The following is a 16,154-nucleotide window of genomic DNA, read 5'->3' on the forward strand; positions in this document are numbered from 1 at the left end:
AGGCTTTAAAATGGCTTACTTGAAGTATATGTTTATCGCTTACAGTTTTTTGAAAAAAAGTCAAATTGTGGCGTTATTTGGCATATACCTATAAACCCTTAAGTACACCAGGTTCATAAGTATTTGGAACCAATCATTTGTTGCCGGTATGATGCGTTATACTGTTGGCTAGAAATGTGTCAAGTGAACCCGTAACTTTAAGGATGGTATAATGTAGCTTTACTTGTGTCCTTGACATAGAAACACAAGTGGAAAACGCCATTATCGTCTGAAATATTCTGAATTCAATTTTATATGTCAAAGTCGTCATTTATCATTTATTTATTTTTGATTTGATAAAAAGTCTGAAAATCTGACGACGGTCGACCGACGTCAATCAAATCTTATCAGACAATTTTTATGTTGCAATTTGCCCTGTGTTCTATTTTCTGTTTTTCCCCAATCTCGCGTGGTACGCTAACACAACTCCTTAAATTCACTTCGGTGTTTCAATCTGTATTGGCTGTGGTTTACTGATTTTCCTGTATTTTAATTGATATTTTTTTATATATTCTTTAACTGAACTCTGTTAATGCAACTCAAAGCTTTTACCACAGTCCTTAATATGAACTCCTTGGGGATTATCTTGTTCTTTCTCAGTACTTGTTGCTTCTCTGGTAAGTTTTTGTATATTGTGAGTGTTTAAGGTTTAACCATATTGAGATATAGGTATATGATATTTGATATCTGTCTTAAACATCTAAATAGCATAACTAAATGTTTTTCCCTTAATAACCCTTGCTTAAATACATATTCTTTTTTTTTGTGCTTGTTGAGTTCTTTTATATAAATCATAATTTTGGAAAGAATAGTTATTTTAACTTAACATTTTTCTAGAAGGAGGCTCTCAAACTGCTGAACATAGTTTTTTAAGAAAATTTAATTAAAAGTGGGAGGATAGATTGCATTATTGAAATATGTATACATCAAAATTCTTGATTTTTTTGACTACTCATACATATTTACATAATAGGCTGGCAGAACAGATTATTTTATAGGGTACTAACTAGTTTTATAGTAATGGTAAATTATGATAATGCAGTAATTATGATAATTACGATTATGGATAATCATAGTTTTTAAGATAATAAAAGTCGTAGGTTCAAGCAATCCTAAATTGAAACATTTATAATTGCTATACTGTTGAAGTAATCATGTAATGAAAATAAAGAATTCTAAAGAAAATGTAAAACAGTATAAAAAGCCTTCAGTAATAAGTGGAAGTAGCAGTTGTACAGAAACAGTAGAACCTCTAAAACAAAAAAATTTAGTGCTGAAATCTAAATACTAATAATTTTATTAATGCTGTAGATTATAATTTCTTTGGGTCTAGTGATCACAAAATAAAGGTCAACAAGTGCTTTTAAAAGATCAACATATGGCAAAATATATTTGTCGCCAGGTTTTCCAATGCATAGTAACTTCTTTGCTGTAAGTAATAAGTTTCCATATCTTGTATAACTCCCATTATACTTCAACCAACCATTCATTTAATCAGTCATTAGTACACACGGTAATTTTAAGAGTAGTTGACACTTAAAATACTTAATGCTGCAAAAGCACTTTTAGGGCTTCTATTTTTCAATATCATATATCGATGGTCTCAAATCAATACCTCATGTTCAAAAAGTCCAAAATGATACATTTTGAGAAATCAAAAAAAAGTATTTTTTTCTTTTGTTTAATGTACAATCGTTTAATTTACATATAAGTGTAAGAATATAATAGGAAATAGTTATAAAAAACGAATTTTTAAAAAACACATATTTTCTTTGTAAAACCAAACTTGTGCTATTATTTTACTTAAACTTGTGCTACGATTGGATAGATCACTATATTTTGCTGCATAAATTAACTCAGTATGGTTTTTCAGGGAGATTATTTAATTTATTTCATTCCTACTTGATTGGTAGATCTCAATATGTTGAATATGAGGGCTTTAAATCGAAACTTTTTAACGTAACGTCGGGTGTGCCACAGGGCTCGAACCTGGGTCCGCTCCTGTTTAGTTTTTTTATAAATGACTTGATTGAGTCACTCACTTGTCATAGACTGGCTTTTGCCGATGATTTGAAGCTATATTTAAATGTATATGGTTTGGAGGATTGTGTTTTTCTTCAGAACTGTCTAAATACATTGGAGGTATGGTGCGCTGTTAACAGGTTAGGCTTGAATGCGGCTAAGTGTAGTGTGGTCAGTTACTCTAGATCAAAAACACCCTTAAATTTTAATTACTTTATTAATGATACTATTTTGAGTAGATTAGAGCAAATTACTGATCTTGGTATAACCTTTGACTCTGAATTTACATTCGTTCCACACTTCAATAACATAGTCAAGTCAGCCCTGAGAAGGCTTGGGTTCATAATTAGAAGTTCTCAGAGTTTTACTTTGGAATCTACATTAAAATGCTTTTCTGTTGCTTTGTGAGATCAAAACTGAAGTTTGGCTGCATTATATGGAACCTGGTCTATCAGAATCATGTTGGTCTCCTTGAATCTGTTCAGCATAGATTTGCTAAGTTTTTGGCCTTCAGGCAGGATGGCATATATCCGGTAAGAGGGTTTGATCATCGGCAACTAGCTTCAATCTACATCCATTACATCTCAGAAGAATGATCTTCTCTGTAAAATTCCTGCATGGGTTACTGAATGGATTCATTGATAGTCCTGTACTTCTTTCTGGTGTATGTTTCATAGTGCCTAGGCCTCATACTAACATCCTGTTGAAGTCGCCACTATATACAATATGCGCTATATTTAATTGGATCTGTCACATGTGAGATATAAATTTCTCTCCGGTTCATGTGATTGTCGATATCTTGGTGGATCATTACTCTTGGGATTAGGGCCCATGTGTTTAAGTTATAGTTAGTAGGTATATTGCAGTTAATTTAATTTAATTTTGTTGAATATGTGATTATCTTGTTAAACTTTTATAATTGGGTTTTTATATCATATTAATAGTTATTTGTTCTAATTTTTTGGATAACTTTTGAGAATGTGACTTTACTTTACTCTATTTCTTTTTTTTTCATTCTTTTAGGTTTGTTTGTGTATGTTTTTTTTAACTATATTTTTCATTGTTTTGCAACTGTTTCCTGTTATTGGGCAAGTTGCCTGTTGGAAATAAAGGCTTATTATTAGTTCTTTTGCGTGACTAAATAGCGACCGATTCAGGATAATTTCGAAAATGTTTGAGAAGTTCTAGAGTAATGAGATTGGCCTGTAATTCACGATTTGATCAGAGTCCCTAGCTTTTAAAATAGGTATTATTTTAGCAGTCTGCCAAATTTCAGGGATTTGTTCTGTTGACAGTATTAAGTTGAAAATGTAGGTCAGCGGATCAGCCAGGACACCAATGGAATCTTTAACCAAGAAGCTAGGCACACCCTTCTACACCAGATGTTAACTTATTTTTGAGTTTTTTACTGGCCAAAATAATCTGGGAAGCATCAACGTTGGAAATGTCAAAGTGGGGCACATTATCAGACGTCGACGAATGGTTAATGAAATTTGATTGTATAAATGCCTCACCAAAGAACAGTGCAAAAGCATCAACTATGTCTTGTGGGTCTTTAATTACCACGTCATCGGGTAGCCTGATCATACCAGGAATCCTGGTGCCAGCCTTCTTAGAACCAATAAAATTCCAAAAGCTAGATGGCTCCAAAGAAATATTCCTTTCGGTGTTTGATATATACAACTTATATTCATTGCGTATTTGTAGTTTGATAAGGCGTCTAAGAGAATGGAATTTATTTTGAAAGAATGGAGAATTGTACATTTTACAAGTCCTTGAAAGCCTTTTCTTTCCTATAAATGTTCCTAATCAATTCTCGAGAACAATAATTTGGAAATCTTCTTTTACGTTGCTGCTTAAGAGGAATGTGTGCGGCAAATATGCCATTCAATATATCATATAGGGCTCCACAAGCATCATTAACGTTAGAGGATAAATACACAGTAGACCAGTCAGCTTCAAGGATCGAGTCATAAAGGATATTTCACATTAACAACGAAAAAATCATAATTAAATAAGAAACCTAAAAACTATTAGTTTTTATAAATGAATAGTTTCTAAAACACAAAAAAAACTTAAATTTTAATTAAAAAAAAATAAATCAAATATTTTAGAAACACAAACCCTATAAGCGCAGTCTTTAGGTAGTCTAAAAAAACTAAAAAAAACCAATGTGCTTTCTACAAAGAAATGAGTTCTAAAAACAGAGAAATTAAAAAGAGAAAAGGAGTTATTGAAAAGGTAAATTGTCATAGAATAACCAACAATCTTCAGGTATCACTGGTTTTAACTGCTGAAGGTGATCAAATTTGGTTTTGGCAATCTTAATCCTTTGAGTATGAAGTTGTTGGTATTCACTGTTATTAAGATGCGGTTTTGTTCGTTGAGGTAGCTCTTGATATTCTATATTATCAAAATTTATTTTAAAATAAATTTTTTGATCTTTGTATTTCAAAGCCCTTAAGTCCATAACAGTGGAGACTCCAGGTTTCCTTCCTGGTCTAATTGAAGGATAAATCTGATTTTTATTAAAATTCTTAAAAAAATCATATGTTACCAATTTTGCCTCATATTTTTCACCACACGTTCTGCTCTCTTCGCACGCTCGGACGTAGTCACTGGGTAAAAAAAATTTCCGGTTTTTTATTTTTCTCTCAATGTTTGCGTGAACGCTGTCACACTCCATTTGAGTGTGACCTTTAACCAAAAACTTTTGTTTGATGGTAATATTGAGCTCTTGTGAGAGATGTAAAAGAGTGTTTGATATTATGTTGTTCCGGTTTTGGTAGGTACACCCATCCGAATAACAATCAATGCTTAAAATCTTTAATTGGTAAAACCATAGTCATATTTGGTAATACATTAAAAAACTTAATAGTCCAGTACCTTGGACCATCCTGACACCTCCCCAGATGCCAATAGGCAGGTAACAAATGGTTCCTTGCACGAGTGTTGTAGTTATGGACATCCCTGTGAGCTTGAAACTGACTCTCACACTGTTTAACATACAGCAGACACTCTAGCACATACAAACAAGGCACAGTCAGGAGAGCAAGACTAACATAAACATTTCTGCAATCATCCCTGTAACCTAAATCAGATATCACTCTTACTGCCCTTCTCTGCAAGCCAAAAATCCTGCTTACCTCTGCTGCATGGCAAGAATTGCATATGATGGATGGAAATGAAAAATGGCAAACTATGCTGTTCTTAACATATCAGCCGAGATACAATTGCAGAGGTTTCTGAGCACATACAGGCCCCTGTTGAGTTTCCCCACAAGACCATCAATATGCTTACCCCATTGCAGCTTTGGGTCCAAAATGACATCCAGAAAACTCACATCTGATGCATTCTTTATATTTGACAGATCTCTCATAGAGAATATAACTCGATGTGTCTTATCACTATTTAAAAGCAGTCTGTTTGTGCAAAACCAATTTCCAACCCTTGCTTGTGCCGCCATAGATCCAAGTAGTAATTCCTCATATGAATCTGCAGCAAAAGAAGCAGTTGTATCATCAGCAAAGAGAGTGAATTTTGCCTGCAGTGTGTTTTTGATTTGACCGAGTTGGGCATCTTATTAATCTTCTTAAGGTCTGATGATGCTCTTAGGAGAGGAACACATGTCACCACTTTAACAAATAAAAGAATTTTTTTCAGACTGAGACTTTGTGTTGTTCCGTTTTGATTTATTTAACCTTATATATTAAAATATGTTTACACTCAAAAATAATTTATTTTTTTAAAACACACTTCTTCAGGTACCAATTCATTTTGGATGTTAGCAGTCATGTTGGCAATTATAATTTGTTTTGTAACAGCTCAAAATAGTTCTACTGAGATTTTCCCAAACCAAGTCTGTAGGTTCCACAACCATGATGTACTTCTGGGCCACCTTTTGCCCATGTTTCTATGCTTCTATGTTTGAAATGTGAGCTATCCATGGTATTTTAAGCATTCTTCTATAAGGCAACATCTTAAATGCTTCCAGATTTTTAATGGTGGCTTTGGTGAGTGTTCAGGATTCTATGCCATACAATAAAACAGAAAACACATAGCATCTTAGGTGCCTTAATTTCATTTTAAGAGATATTTTGTGACTCTTAAAGATGGCACTTATTTTGTGAAATACTGTACTTGCTTTTCCTATTTTTTTTTGTTCTTCCTATCATTGATTTATGATAGTTCTAAGATAGCAATTTGGTGAACACATTCAATTCAAGTTCTGTTGACATTTATTCAATTAAGTTACTGCTTCTCTTTTGCTGATGGTCATTTGTTTCATTTTCTTTACAATATATTAAGACTGTATTGTTGACTATACTGTGCGATATGGTCCAATAACCTTTGCAGTGCTTCTGTGCTCTCACCATGGTATTGTCGGTGTATTGAATATTATTCTGTCTGACTTCATTGAAAAGGATACATTTTTTTACTCTTTTAAGGGCTTTATTGAAAAACTTTTTTGGAATATGAGTTGAATATGAAAGGAGAGGCAACACATTCCCTGACCCAACATTGTATTTTCACCTGTTCTATTCGATATCCATCAAGTTTTAAGCATGCTGTTTGATTCCAATAGAGATTTAAAATTAATCTAATATCTTTATCATTCAAGCCTGGCATTATTGGTCATTTTATGATGTTGAAAACTTTTTTTGAAACTTTGCACGAGGGTTTTTGGGATTGGTCTCTTCAAAAAGTTATCTTAAATTTTTTTCTGTAAAATGTACAGGGAAGCCAATAATTGACCCCCTTAAAATTTTCATGGGATTTCCTATGTTCTCGGCGACGCACCACCCGGTATACTACATTCAGTAAAATGTGTAGTATTAGTATAAAATAAAGGAAAATAATGCTAATGGGTGTTGATCTGCATATCAATCCATTAAATTTCTGCCTACTATTCATACATTGTTCAAAGTCATTGAGAGGTTAATGCTGGCCGGAGGCCGGTGGAGCATCTGCAGCAGTCTTCTGTGGTATTTCAAAGGCCTTTGATTGTGTAGATTACATAATTGTATTACTGTTGGGCAAGTTGTGAAGATATGGCTTCACAGATTCATTCTTGTGGTATTCCAACAATGGGTCAGTTTCTAGGGCTGCTTTGGTTCTCTGCTCAGGTCTAGGAAGCAGGTGGAGGTGGATGAAGTGCAATCAGATTGTCAATTCTTTCAAGCATCAGAGTTTCATTTTTAGTACATTTCTTCATGGGTTTGCTTGGGGTCCATTCACCTTTACTGTGATGACACCTTCCTGTTTGCATTTAGGCAGGAGGATGCAGCCCTGGGACTAAATGTTGTTACTAGAGAACTGGCAGCTTAATTCAGCATGGTTGGTTGCTTAATGCTAGGAAAAGAGTACACTTGATGATTAGGTCTGGTTGCATTAAAGCCATATTTAATATCTTTAATCTTGCCTGCTGTCATATAAATGGAAAAATTATTCTTATTGGTAACTGGTAACATGGAAGAGTACATTGTGAATGAGTACCGTTTTTGTGATGATCTGGATTTTATCATGTTTTTGCATAGAAACAACATGATTATTAAAAAGAGCTACAAATTAGCTTTAGAATTCTATAATGAGGCTACCTAAGTACTGCTATCTCCACTATTGTGGATATTCTTTAATACATTGTCATTTTGAACACACTGTATAGAGAACACAAAAAATAATTAAATCTGCAGCTGGTTAAATGAATAAAGTGAATCACTGAATTTCAAGTTTATTAGTTTCATTTAAAAAAAAAACTATGTATTAAGAATTTCTGTGATTCAGGCTTCTGTTATCTTATGTACATTATGTTTGCATAGTATTTTGCAATTACCATAATTACTAATTTTGCGCCTCTCATTATCTCAGATTTATTTTAATATAGAATCAAAATAATAGATAAAAAAATCATCTTTTCTAATGAACAAAAAACTTACTTAAAACTTGTGAACTGAATTTAAATCTTAAGATTCACCATTTGAGAACTGTGTATTTTAATAAACGTGGATTTCGTAAATTAATATCAAAATGTTTTTAGCTTTAGCATAAGTTTCAAGTACCTATGGCTTTATTTTAAAGCAATGAAATATACATTAAGTGATAATGATTAAAGAAATAATTCATTTTGTTCAAGAGTATTATACATGCTTTGCTTTTTGCTTAAAAAAGTACCAAAAGTTAAGTCTTTTTACTTTACGAAAATTTAATCAATATAGTCTTCATTTAGTTACATCCTTCTGTTTCTAAAGTTTAGGCATGCTAAGTATGATTTTTCTTAAAAAACCTAAACTGTAGTCATTCATTAAAGACATTTATTGTCTTTTTGGAGGTTATAATGATTAAAACTTATTTTTTTATGATATTCGAATATTTATACCTATATTTTCTGCTCATACACTCTTATTTTATACTACAGATAAAATAGTTTCTTCTACATTTTTGTAAGTGGTAATATTAAAGGGTCGAAAATATTTCAGCTCAATAGAGGCATGCCAAGCAAAACAAACATCTTTTGGAATAATCCTACAGGCCAGTAAACGTCTAAGCAACCCAAATCTGTGGTTTATGTTAAAAAAAAATTATAAATTTTCCATATGTTGTTTTTTTGATTAATCGTTATATTTACTGACACGCTTTATTATAATAAAAATTGTTTTAAGGTTGTTGTTATCTAAGTATTCATCATTGGAAGAAAGTGTTAATGAAATAACTACACACCTTTACTACTAAAGATAATGTTGCAGTATATATTTATTTTTAATAATAAACTGAATAATCAAATAAATAATTAAAAACAATACAAAAATATTACTAATATGCCAATATGTTGTGCAAACCATTGTCATGATGAATGATTCAAACTACTAAAATATGGGCTGACTATATTTTTTTCAAGCAAAAGCTGTACAGAAAGTACTTAAAAATTTTAAAATACATTTTCGGATTTTGGGTACTTATATTTTGTATATTTTTTTAAAGAAATCTGCATCTAAGATTTGCAAATGTCATATGAAATTAAAGAAATATTTTTGGAAAATTTGTTTTGAACGTTTTTGGGACAATACCAATGGTTTGCGGTACTTGTTTTTGACTTTACGACCTCAAATGCGGTACAGACTTACAAATCTGTAGAATGCAGCCAAATGCTGTACATTTGGCCACCCTACTCAAATATGAGAGCTTCAATTGTATATCACTGTAGTGGAGAACAACTTGTATATTTTTGTGAAACATTTTATTTTACCGATAAAAGATATTTTATAGAAATTTTATGATAGTTTAGATTGTTCACTCTCACATACAATCCAGGGCAAATCATTATCCGTCTAAGTTCGATTCTAAATAGTTTGGTGGATAAGGTCTAAATAAATAAATCATTTTATTGTTCCCCTTTTTTTAACAAGATGTCTGAATCCTAATATTATTGAAAATTTTTTTATATCTATTTTTTTAGGTTACACCTGTGCTGCCGTAACAGATATACCAGATGTAGTTATTAACAATGTAACAGATCCCAATATTCCTCCTGTCACGAAGGTTGATCCACCAAGTAAGGATAAGTTAATTTTATATGTAGATGATTTTGGTCTTTTTATACAGAGTGTCATTGAATGGTTTACAAAATTCGTACTATTAAAAATGGTAAAAAAAGTTCCTATAAGTATATCTGCCTCTGTGCTATGGGAATTTCCTCTAAAAGTTCTGGTAAATCATGTATTAGAAAATTAAGGTAACTTTGACCATTTAGTCTAAAATGTTTATTATAACAAATAGTTGACTTTTGGAAAGGTGTAAAATTAACCTCAGGGGTAGAAAAAATGATCCAGCAAGTCTATCGCCAAGAATTCCCTCCCAAACGTTACCTGAGAATCGAATTTGTTGTCGACTTTCCACAACAGCCTGAGAGTTTTCATCGGACTAGTGATGTGTATTATGGTAATTAAAAATTCCACTTCTTGTAAACCCAGCTTCATCATTCATGCATAAAACATTTGCCAAAAAAAGGATGTCTTGTACCAGTTTTCTTAATAACAAACGACAGAAGATGACTCGAGCGGGATAGTCCGCCGGAGCAAGAGCTTGTACCCTTTGGATGTGATATGGATACATGAGTTGAGTATAAAGATCGCAAATATCCGGTAAGAAGGCCCTGCGATTTGGAATTTTTTGGAAATATAAGCGTTTAGCCAAAAGACCGTTTCTCTCCACTCTTCCACAAATAAAATGTATATCTGCCAGTTCACGCACAGTGTATTCCATAATTTGTCAAATTTTACGTTTACGCACACTTCAAGAACAATAAACTGACAAAAATATTTGTGAACCATTTTTTTGCGTACATGCAAAATAAATAAAGTAATAAGATCACATACTTTTAATGAATCAAATAAGTATGCATTTAATAAACAATTTTGGTATTTCGTTTATTTAGTTTCTACTTGATTACTTTTGAACCTATCAGAGCAAACTCTTTACCTTCAACTTTCTCGAAAACCATCGCTCTGGGCGATGTGCAACAAGAGTATCTTTTTTGTAGGAAAACGTATATAGTTTTCCAAAAATAAATCTGCATTGCGAAAAAAATTATCTCAAAAAAGTTATGTATGAAACAACCCCCTACCCTTTCAAAAACTGCCATTCCCGATTTCCCAAATAATTTTTCAGTATCACCATTTGATTTAGGGTAAAAATTTATGGCAGAAGATTTTTTTTTAAATTTTATTCCGTTTTTTAAGTCTACGATTTAAAAAAAAAACGATTTAAATGTACCCTTTCAGTTCCCCTAATTCCCCTTATATGTATTTTCCGCCTTATACTTATAGGAACTTTTTTTACTATTTTTAAGTGTACTAAAACCATCCGAATTTTTAACCTAATTTCAATGACACACTGTATAATTTGACGGGGGAAATTTGTTTTAAGTTTAAGTTTTGTTTAGCGCCCAAACGTTAAACTCCATCATTCTTAGCATTTAAATGTACACTAGGCCAAGAATTTTCGATTTGTATTTGCTCCCACCTATTAATGTTTATTTTCTTTCGTAAACTGTTTCTTAAATTGATAATAAAACTATTTTACAAATATTAAAATTTGGTATCAGAAAACCGTTCAGGCAAATTAGAAACGAGATTAGTTTTAACGTGACAAATAGTATGAAACAGTCTCATTTGGTTTTAGAGAATTTTATTTTTCCTCATTATTTTCATCAAATTTGCGTTATATCTCTCAAAATTTCATGAGTGACACATGTGAGACATGAATTCACAAGATTGTTTACGATTGTTTGTTGATTTTTAAGTGATTTTTCGTTACCCCAGTTTGTGAAAAAAAAATTTCGTGTTTTTGGATTTAACTCAAATAAAAGGCTCTTAGATGATCAAAACTCACATTTTGTCGCCGGTTTGATCTCAGTGAGATCCTTAGCCCTTTCACTGCTAAGTTGGTTTTTAAAAGACGTGTTTTAAAAAGACATGCTGAAGCGGACGGTCTATGCGTCTACGGCCGCTTCCTGCAGTTTAATCCAAAACCAACGTGATATAGTAAAAGTAAATTTAATTTATTTAAACATATTTGACCATATATTATATATTTGACCTGTACATGTTTAATAAATAAACTGTATAGTATCATGTAGAAAATTTTTTATTATCAAACGTTTTTATACAAAACTTAAAAAGAGTCGAATCAGGTGAAATGTGGTACTTAGTTATAATTATTAACTTAATATTTTAACATAGTATGATATTTCTCAACATGCTCTAATTTTACACACTATGCAGTTTTTGGAGATCGGCTTCTTTTTTTGTCTGAATATACAACCATTGAAGGGAAATGTCGTTTAACTAGTCACAACGGTGAATCGCCGGATTTGGGTCTACGACTTGTAGACACTTTTATACTTATCCTGTGAAGTTTTTATCTTGTATAATCCTTTTTACGCACCATTATGCGTTAAAATTTACAATTAAAGCCACGCAACAAGCGCCAAATGCGAACATACAATATACATTAAGGTAGGTATTGACTTAATAGATTGACGCAATAGAATACTACGAAACCAAACGCGCCGCGCACTCGAAACAATCTGCAACAAAAAATTTTGCGCGGAGCGTTCCAGCTGTTTGCGGTGTTCGCTGTGTTCCGATCAATGATCAACAAATGGCACCGTATCGACTGAACACCTGCAAACAAATAAATTCTCTTTGAGCAAATTCCATTTATCGACAATATATATCTATATGTATACATGTATCAGACAACCGCATGGACAGCACGTTTTTTTTTTGCGTCTATATCCCCTTTGCGCAGCAAAGTTAGGCAGCAGGTTAGGACTATACAAAACCAGAAACACTGAATACAAGAAAAATTACTTAACATTCATAATATGTTTATAATAAATTAAATTTTAAACCTTCTTTTAAGTTTTGACTTAATATTTTAACAATATGTATTTTTTAAGTTATTAATTTCATACTTAATTTTACATAGAATTATTGATAACAATAACATAGAGGTAATATACAGTGCTTTCATTTCAAAACGAACCACCCTTAATAATTTTTTAGTCATCCTTTTAACTAAGGAAGACGTTTAATTTTATATTTGACAAAATTCTGTCAATTACCTTCTCACCTTCAGCTAACCTCACTTTGATACGTTAAATGAGAACTCCCATGAGCTGACGTACCACCGAATCTGTGTGACCAAAAATGTCTGAGAATAATGGATATTTTATCGACTTCAAATTTCTTCGTATTTCAAATGGCTACCCTAAGTATGATACATCATTTTAAAGGGCCGTACAATCTCTTATCTAACCAAACCAGAAAAAAAAACAAAATCGGTTGACGTATAAGCGAATAGTAAGGAAAAGTAAGTCAAATGGGCGCCTCATCGTTTCACACATTATTTTAAATGGCAAACAATTTTCCATCTTACTTCGCTAAAAAAATTAATGCAAGTTGAAGCGATTTACCAGTAAAAATGTATGGTAATAAATAAAAGTTTCCAGGGATGTGGATTGGCAGGCGTGGTGCAATTAAATGGCCCGCACGATCGCCAGACTTAACACCACTAGATTTTTTTCTTTGGGGTATTTAAAAAGCAAAGTTTATAAGACCTCACCTAAAAATATTAATGATTTAAAGAATAGAATTACTTAGCGGACAAACACTTGCCAATGTTCGGAAGGAATTTTAAAACATACTTTATCATTGTCTCGCGAATAACGGAGCACATTCTGAGCACTTAATAAAATAAATTCTGTGAACTGATTAAATTGGTTATTTTTTAAACACCTTTTTACACTCCTACTGTTTATAAGTCTATAAACTTATATTTTTTATACATCGGTGGGTGGTAGATTGTATACAATTTAAAATGACGTATTACACTATAAGATTGCCATTTGACATACCAAAGTATGACGTCAATAAAATATTCTTATTTCCTGATTAGATTAAGGTTTTTTTTTAAGAAGTTATTAAGAGTGATTTGATTTGAATCGAAAGCACTGTATAGGTGTACAATACAAGTTACCTACGAAGTGTACGTTTTATAATAAATTCAGGAAAATACCCTGAAACAGTTTATTTTTTGTACAACTATAGAAAAAGAAATGACAAAAAATTCAGATAGGGCAGAATTATCAAGAAAAGTTTGTTTTTAAAGACTTAAAAGCTTCTTAAGAATGTTTTTTTTTGTAAAAAATAAACTGGCTTTCAGTTTTTTAGTAATGAGGGTCAGGTCAGTTGTATGGGAAAGAAACGAAGAAAAATATATTTTATTAAAACAATATATGTGACGCCGCACGAACAAACCCACTTAAGCATCAGTAAAAAAGTTTTAGTGTGCGGCCACACATAAGTGCGGGTATACACGATCCGGTTTCAACGGATGCGGTAGAAACGCAGCGGTACTGCATTGGTACGACAGCACATATGATTAAGTAGAAGGCGATACACGATGCGTTAGCACCGCATCGACGGAAGAGCAACGCAACTTGCTGCCATAGCAACGGACGATGGAATCGTCCTAGCCAACACTTATACTTCTTGAATGTATCGCGATACACGTTCCGGTTGTAACGCGCGTTTTCAGTCATTTTCATCCAAATTATTACATTAAATATCTTGTTTTAACACAGTTAACAATTCGCCAAATTATTTTTTAAACATTTTGTAATAATTAAAGTCATTATACTGCCGAATATTTATATAAAATTTGTCGATTTTTTTTTCTACACCACTTTCAAAATATGGATGTCTTCAATGTTTACGTTCTACTGACTCTCGCAAAGAATCTTCTGCTTCAAGATCACAAATCATTCTTAGCAATGAAGACATTATTTCTCGATGAAAGTCCCTAAGCAATTAATGTTTGGAAATCTTCTTAGTTCATATCCATTTTCAACGCAGTGTGTATTGCGTGTACATGAGGTAGAAACGAATGCGTTTCTACCGCATCCGTTGAAACCGGATCATGTATACCCGCACTAAGGCGGACAGCGCAGCGGATCGGAGAGGATAGCGGAGCGTTTAATTGCCTTAAATTAAATATGTATGGCGTCACTATGGCTGGCCACACATACGGCGGAGCGCATGGCAGAAAGACGCCTACTTGCTAGTAGTGTTTAAAAAAACCGGTCTTTTTAAAAATCGGAAAAAAACCGCGAAAAAAATTTTTTTTTTTTCGAAAAAAACCATTTTAATTGAAAAAATTGCTTTTTTCGTTTTTTTTTTATAGCTAGCTATGAATAAAATTTTTGACCTCCAAAGTTGTCATTTTGACCACTAGATGCCTATATTAATAATACAAAACGTATAGTATAGTATAAAGTTGATTGTTGCAAAAAACTTTAACTGCTGTTTACTCAAACTCAAAATCACATTTTACGGATACCAGTTACCACTTCAGCTTTGAAACCCTCATATTTATTAATGTGTAGAAGAGAAACAATAACAAATCAGTTTATTTTTTACTATTATTGGCATCGAGTATCGACAACATATTTATTTCAATAACGTAGTACTGCTCCTTAGTTACCCCTTTGATTTAGTTACTGAAGGAGGTTGATGAACTTTAAGATAATTATTAAAGATTACAAATAGGGGAAGTCTTTATCTCCAAGAAAAATGCATGTAGGTCACTTAGGTAAATGTATTATGCATTTCGGCTGTGTAAACAGCCATCATCAGATACGGAACATTACAAAAAACATATACGTTCACCAAATAAAACAAAAATTACCCGTTATCGGGGAAAAAAAAAAGATGCCTAGGCAAAAGTTAGACGTTTGGAAATATTATAAGACTAATATAAGTGGTGAAAACAAAAATAAAGTAATTTGCAAGTTTTGCTCACAGACCTATTCGTTTCCAAACGGTACGCGAATGAGCAACCACTTATTAAAATGTTTGAAGTGTCCAGAGAAAATTAAGGAATCACAAGGCTCAATGTCTGCACAGGGTAATGACTGTACTTGAGTTTTAATGCGCATTCTTTGCATCATATTTACTTCATTTTAGGTAAGCTCAATCGAGGGTCTTGTAGTAATGTTGATGTTTATGAAGATGCTGATAAGGAAAATGCTGGAGGCGGTGACAACAATAATTTTGGTCATGATGATACAAACATTGACATGGAAGTTGTGGATATTGATATTGATACGAGCCTTACATCGCCATCGACAAGTTCATTTAGTACTTTAAGTCGTGTTGATGCTGGAGGCAGCACTGGAAACGTTAAGGACATTAATGTTATGACCGGCAGGAAGATCATTAAACACTCACGTATGGAACAATCGAGCATAATATCATTCACAGATCGAATCTCAAAGAAGGAGCAAATATCAGCAGATGCCGCCTTTGCAAGAGCTATTTATGCTGGGGCCTTACCGGTTTCCATTTTTTCTGAAACCCCTTTGTGGAATGTCGCATTTAATATTTTGCGGCCATCCTATAAACCACCGAACTTACATAGTTTACGGAAACCATTATCAGAAGCAGAATATGCTCGTATTATGAAATTAGCCGAAGAGAAGGTTCAGAACTCTCAATGTTTAACTTTTATATCAGATGCTTGGACTAATATTC

General features: G+C 32.7%; 1 protein-coding gene across 1 annotated transcript in view; it reads left to right on the forward strand.

Moving 5' to 3' along the window:
* Positions 1–341: 341 nt before the first annotated feature.
* LOC126742974 (sialomucin core protein 24-like) overlaps positions 342–16,154 on the forward strand; it is a 30,227-nt gene continuing 14,414 nt past the window's right edge. Inside the window, exons 1-2 of the mRNA XM_050449870.1 lie at positions 342–656; positions 9,515–9,610. Of these exons, the coding sequence (XP_050305827.1) occupies positions 572–656; positions 9,515–9,610 (181 nt within the window). The 5' untranslated portion in view covers positions 342–571. The remainder of the gene's footprint in view (positions 657–9,514; positions 9,611–16,154) is intronic.

Source organism: Anthonomus grandis, chromosome 12, assembly GCF_022605725.1.
Source record: "Anthonomus grandis grandis chromosome 12, icAntGran1.3, whole genome shotgun sequence".
Taxonomy (NCBI): domain Eukaryota; kingdom Metazoa; phylum Arthropoda; class Insecta; order Coleoptera; family Curculionidae; genus Anthonomus; species Anthonomus grandis.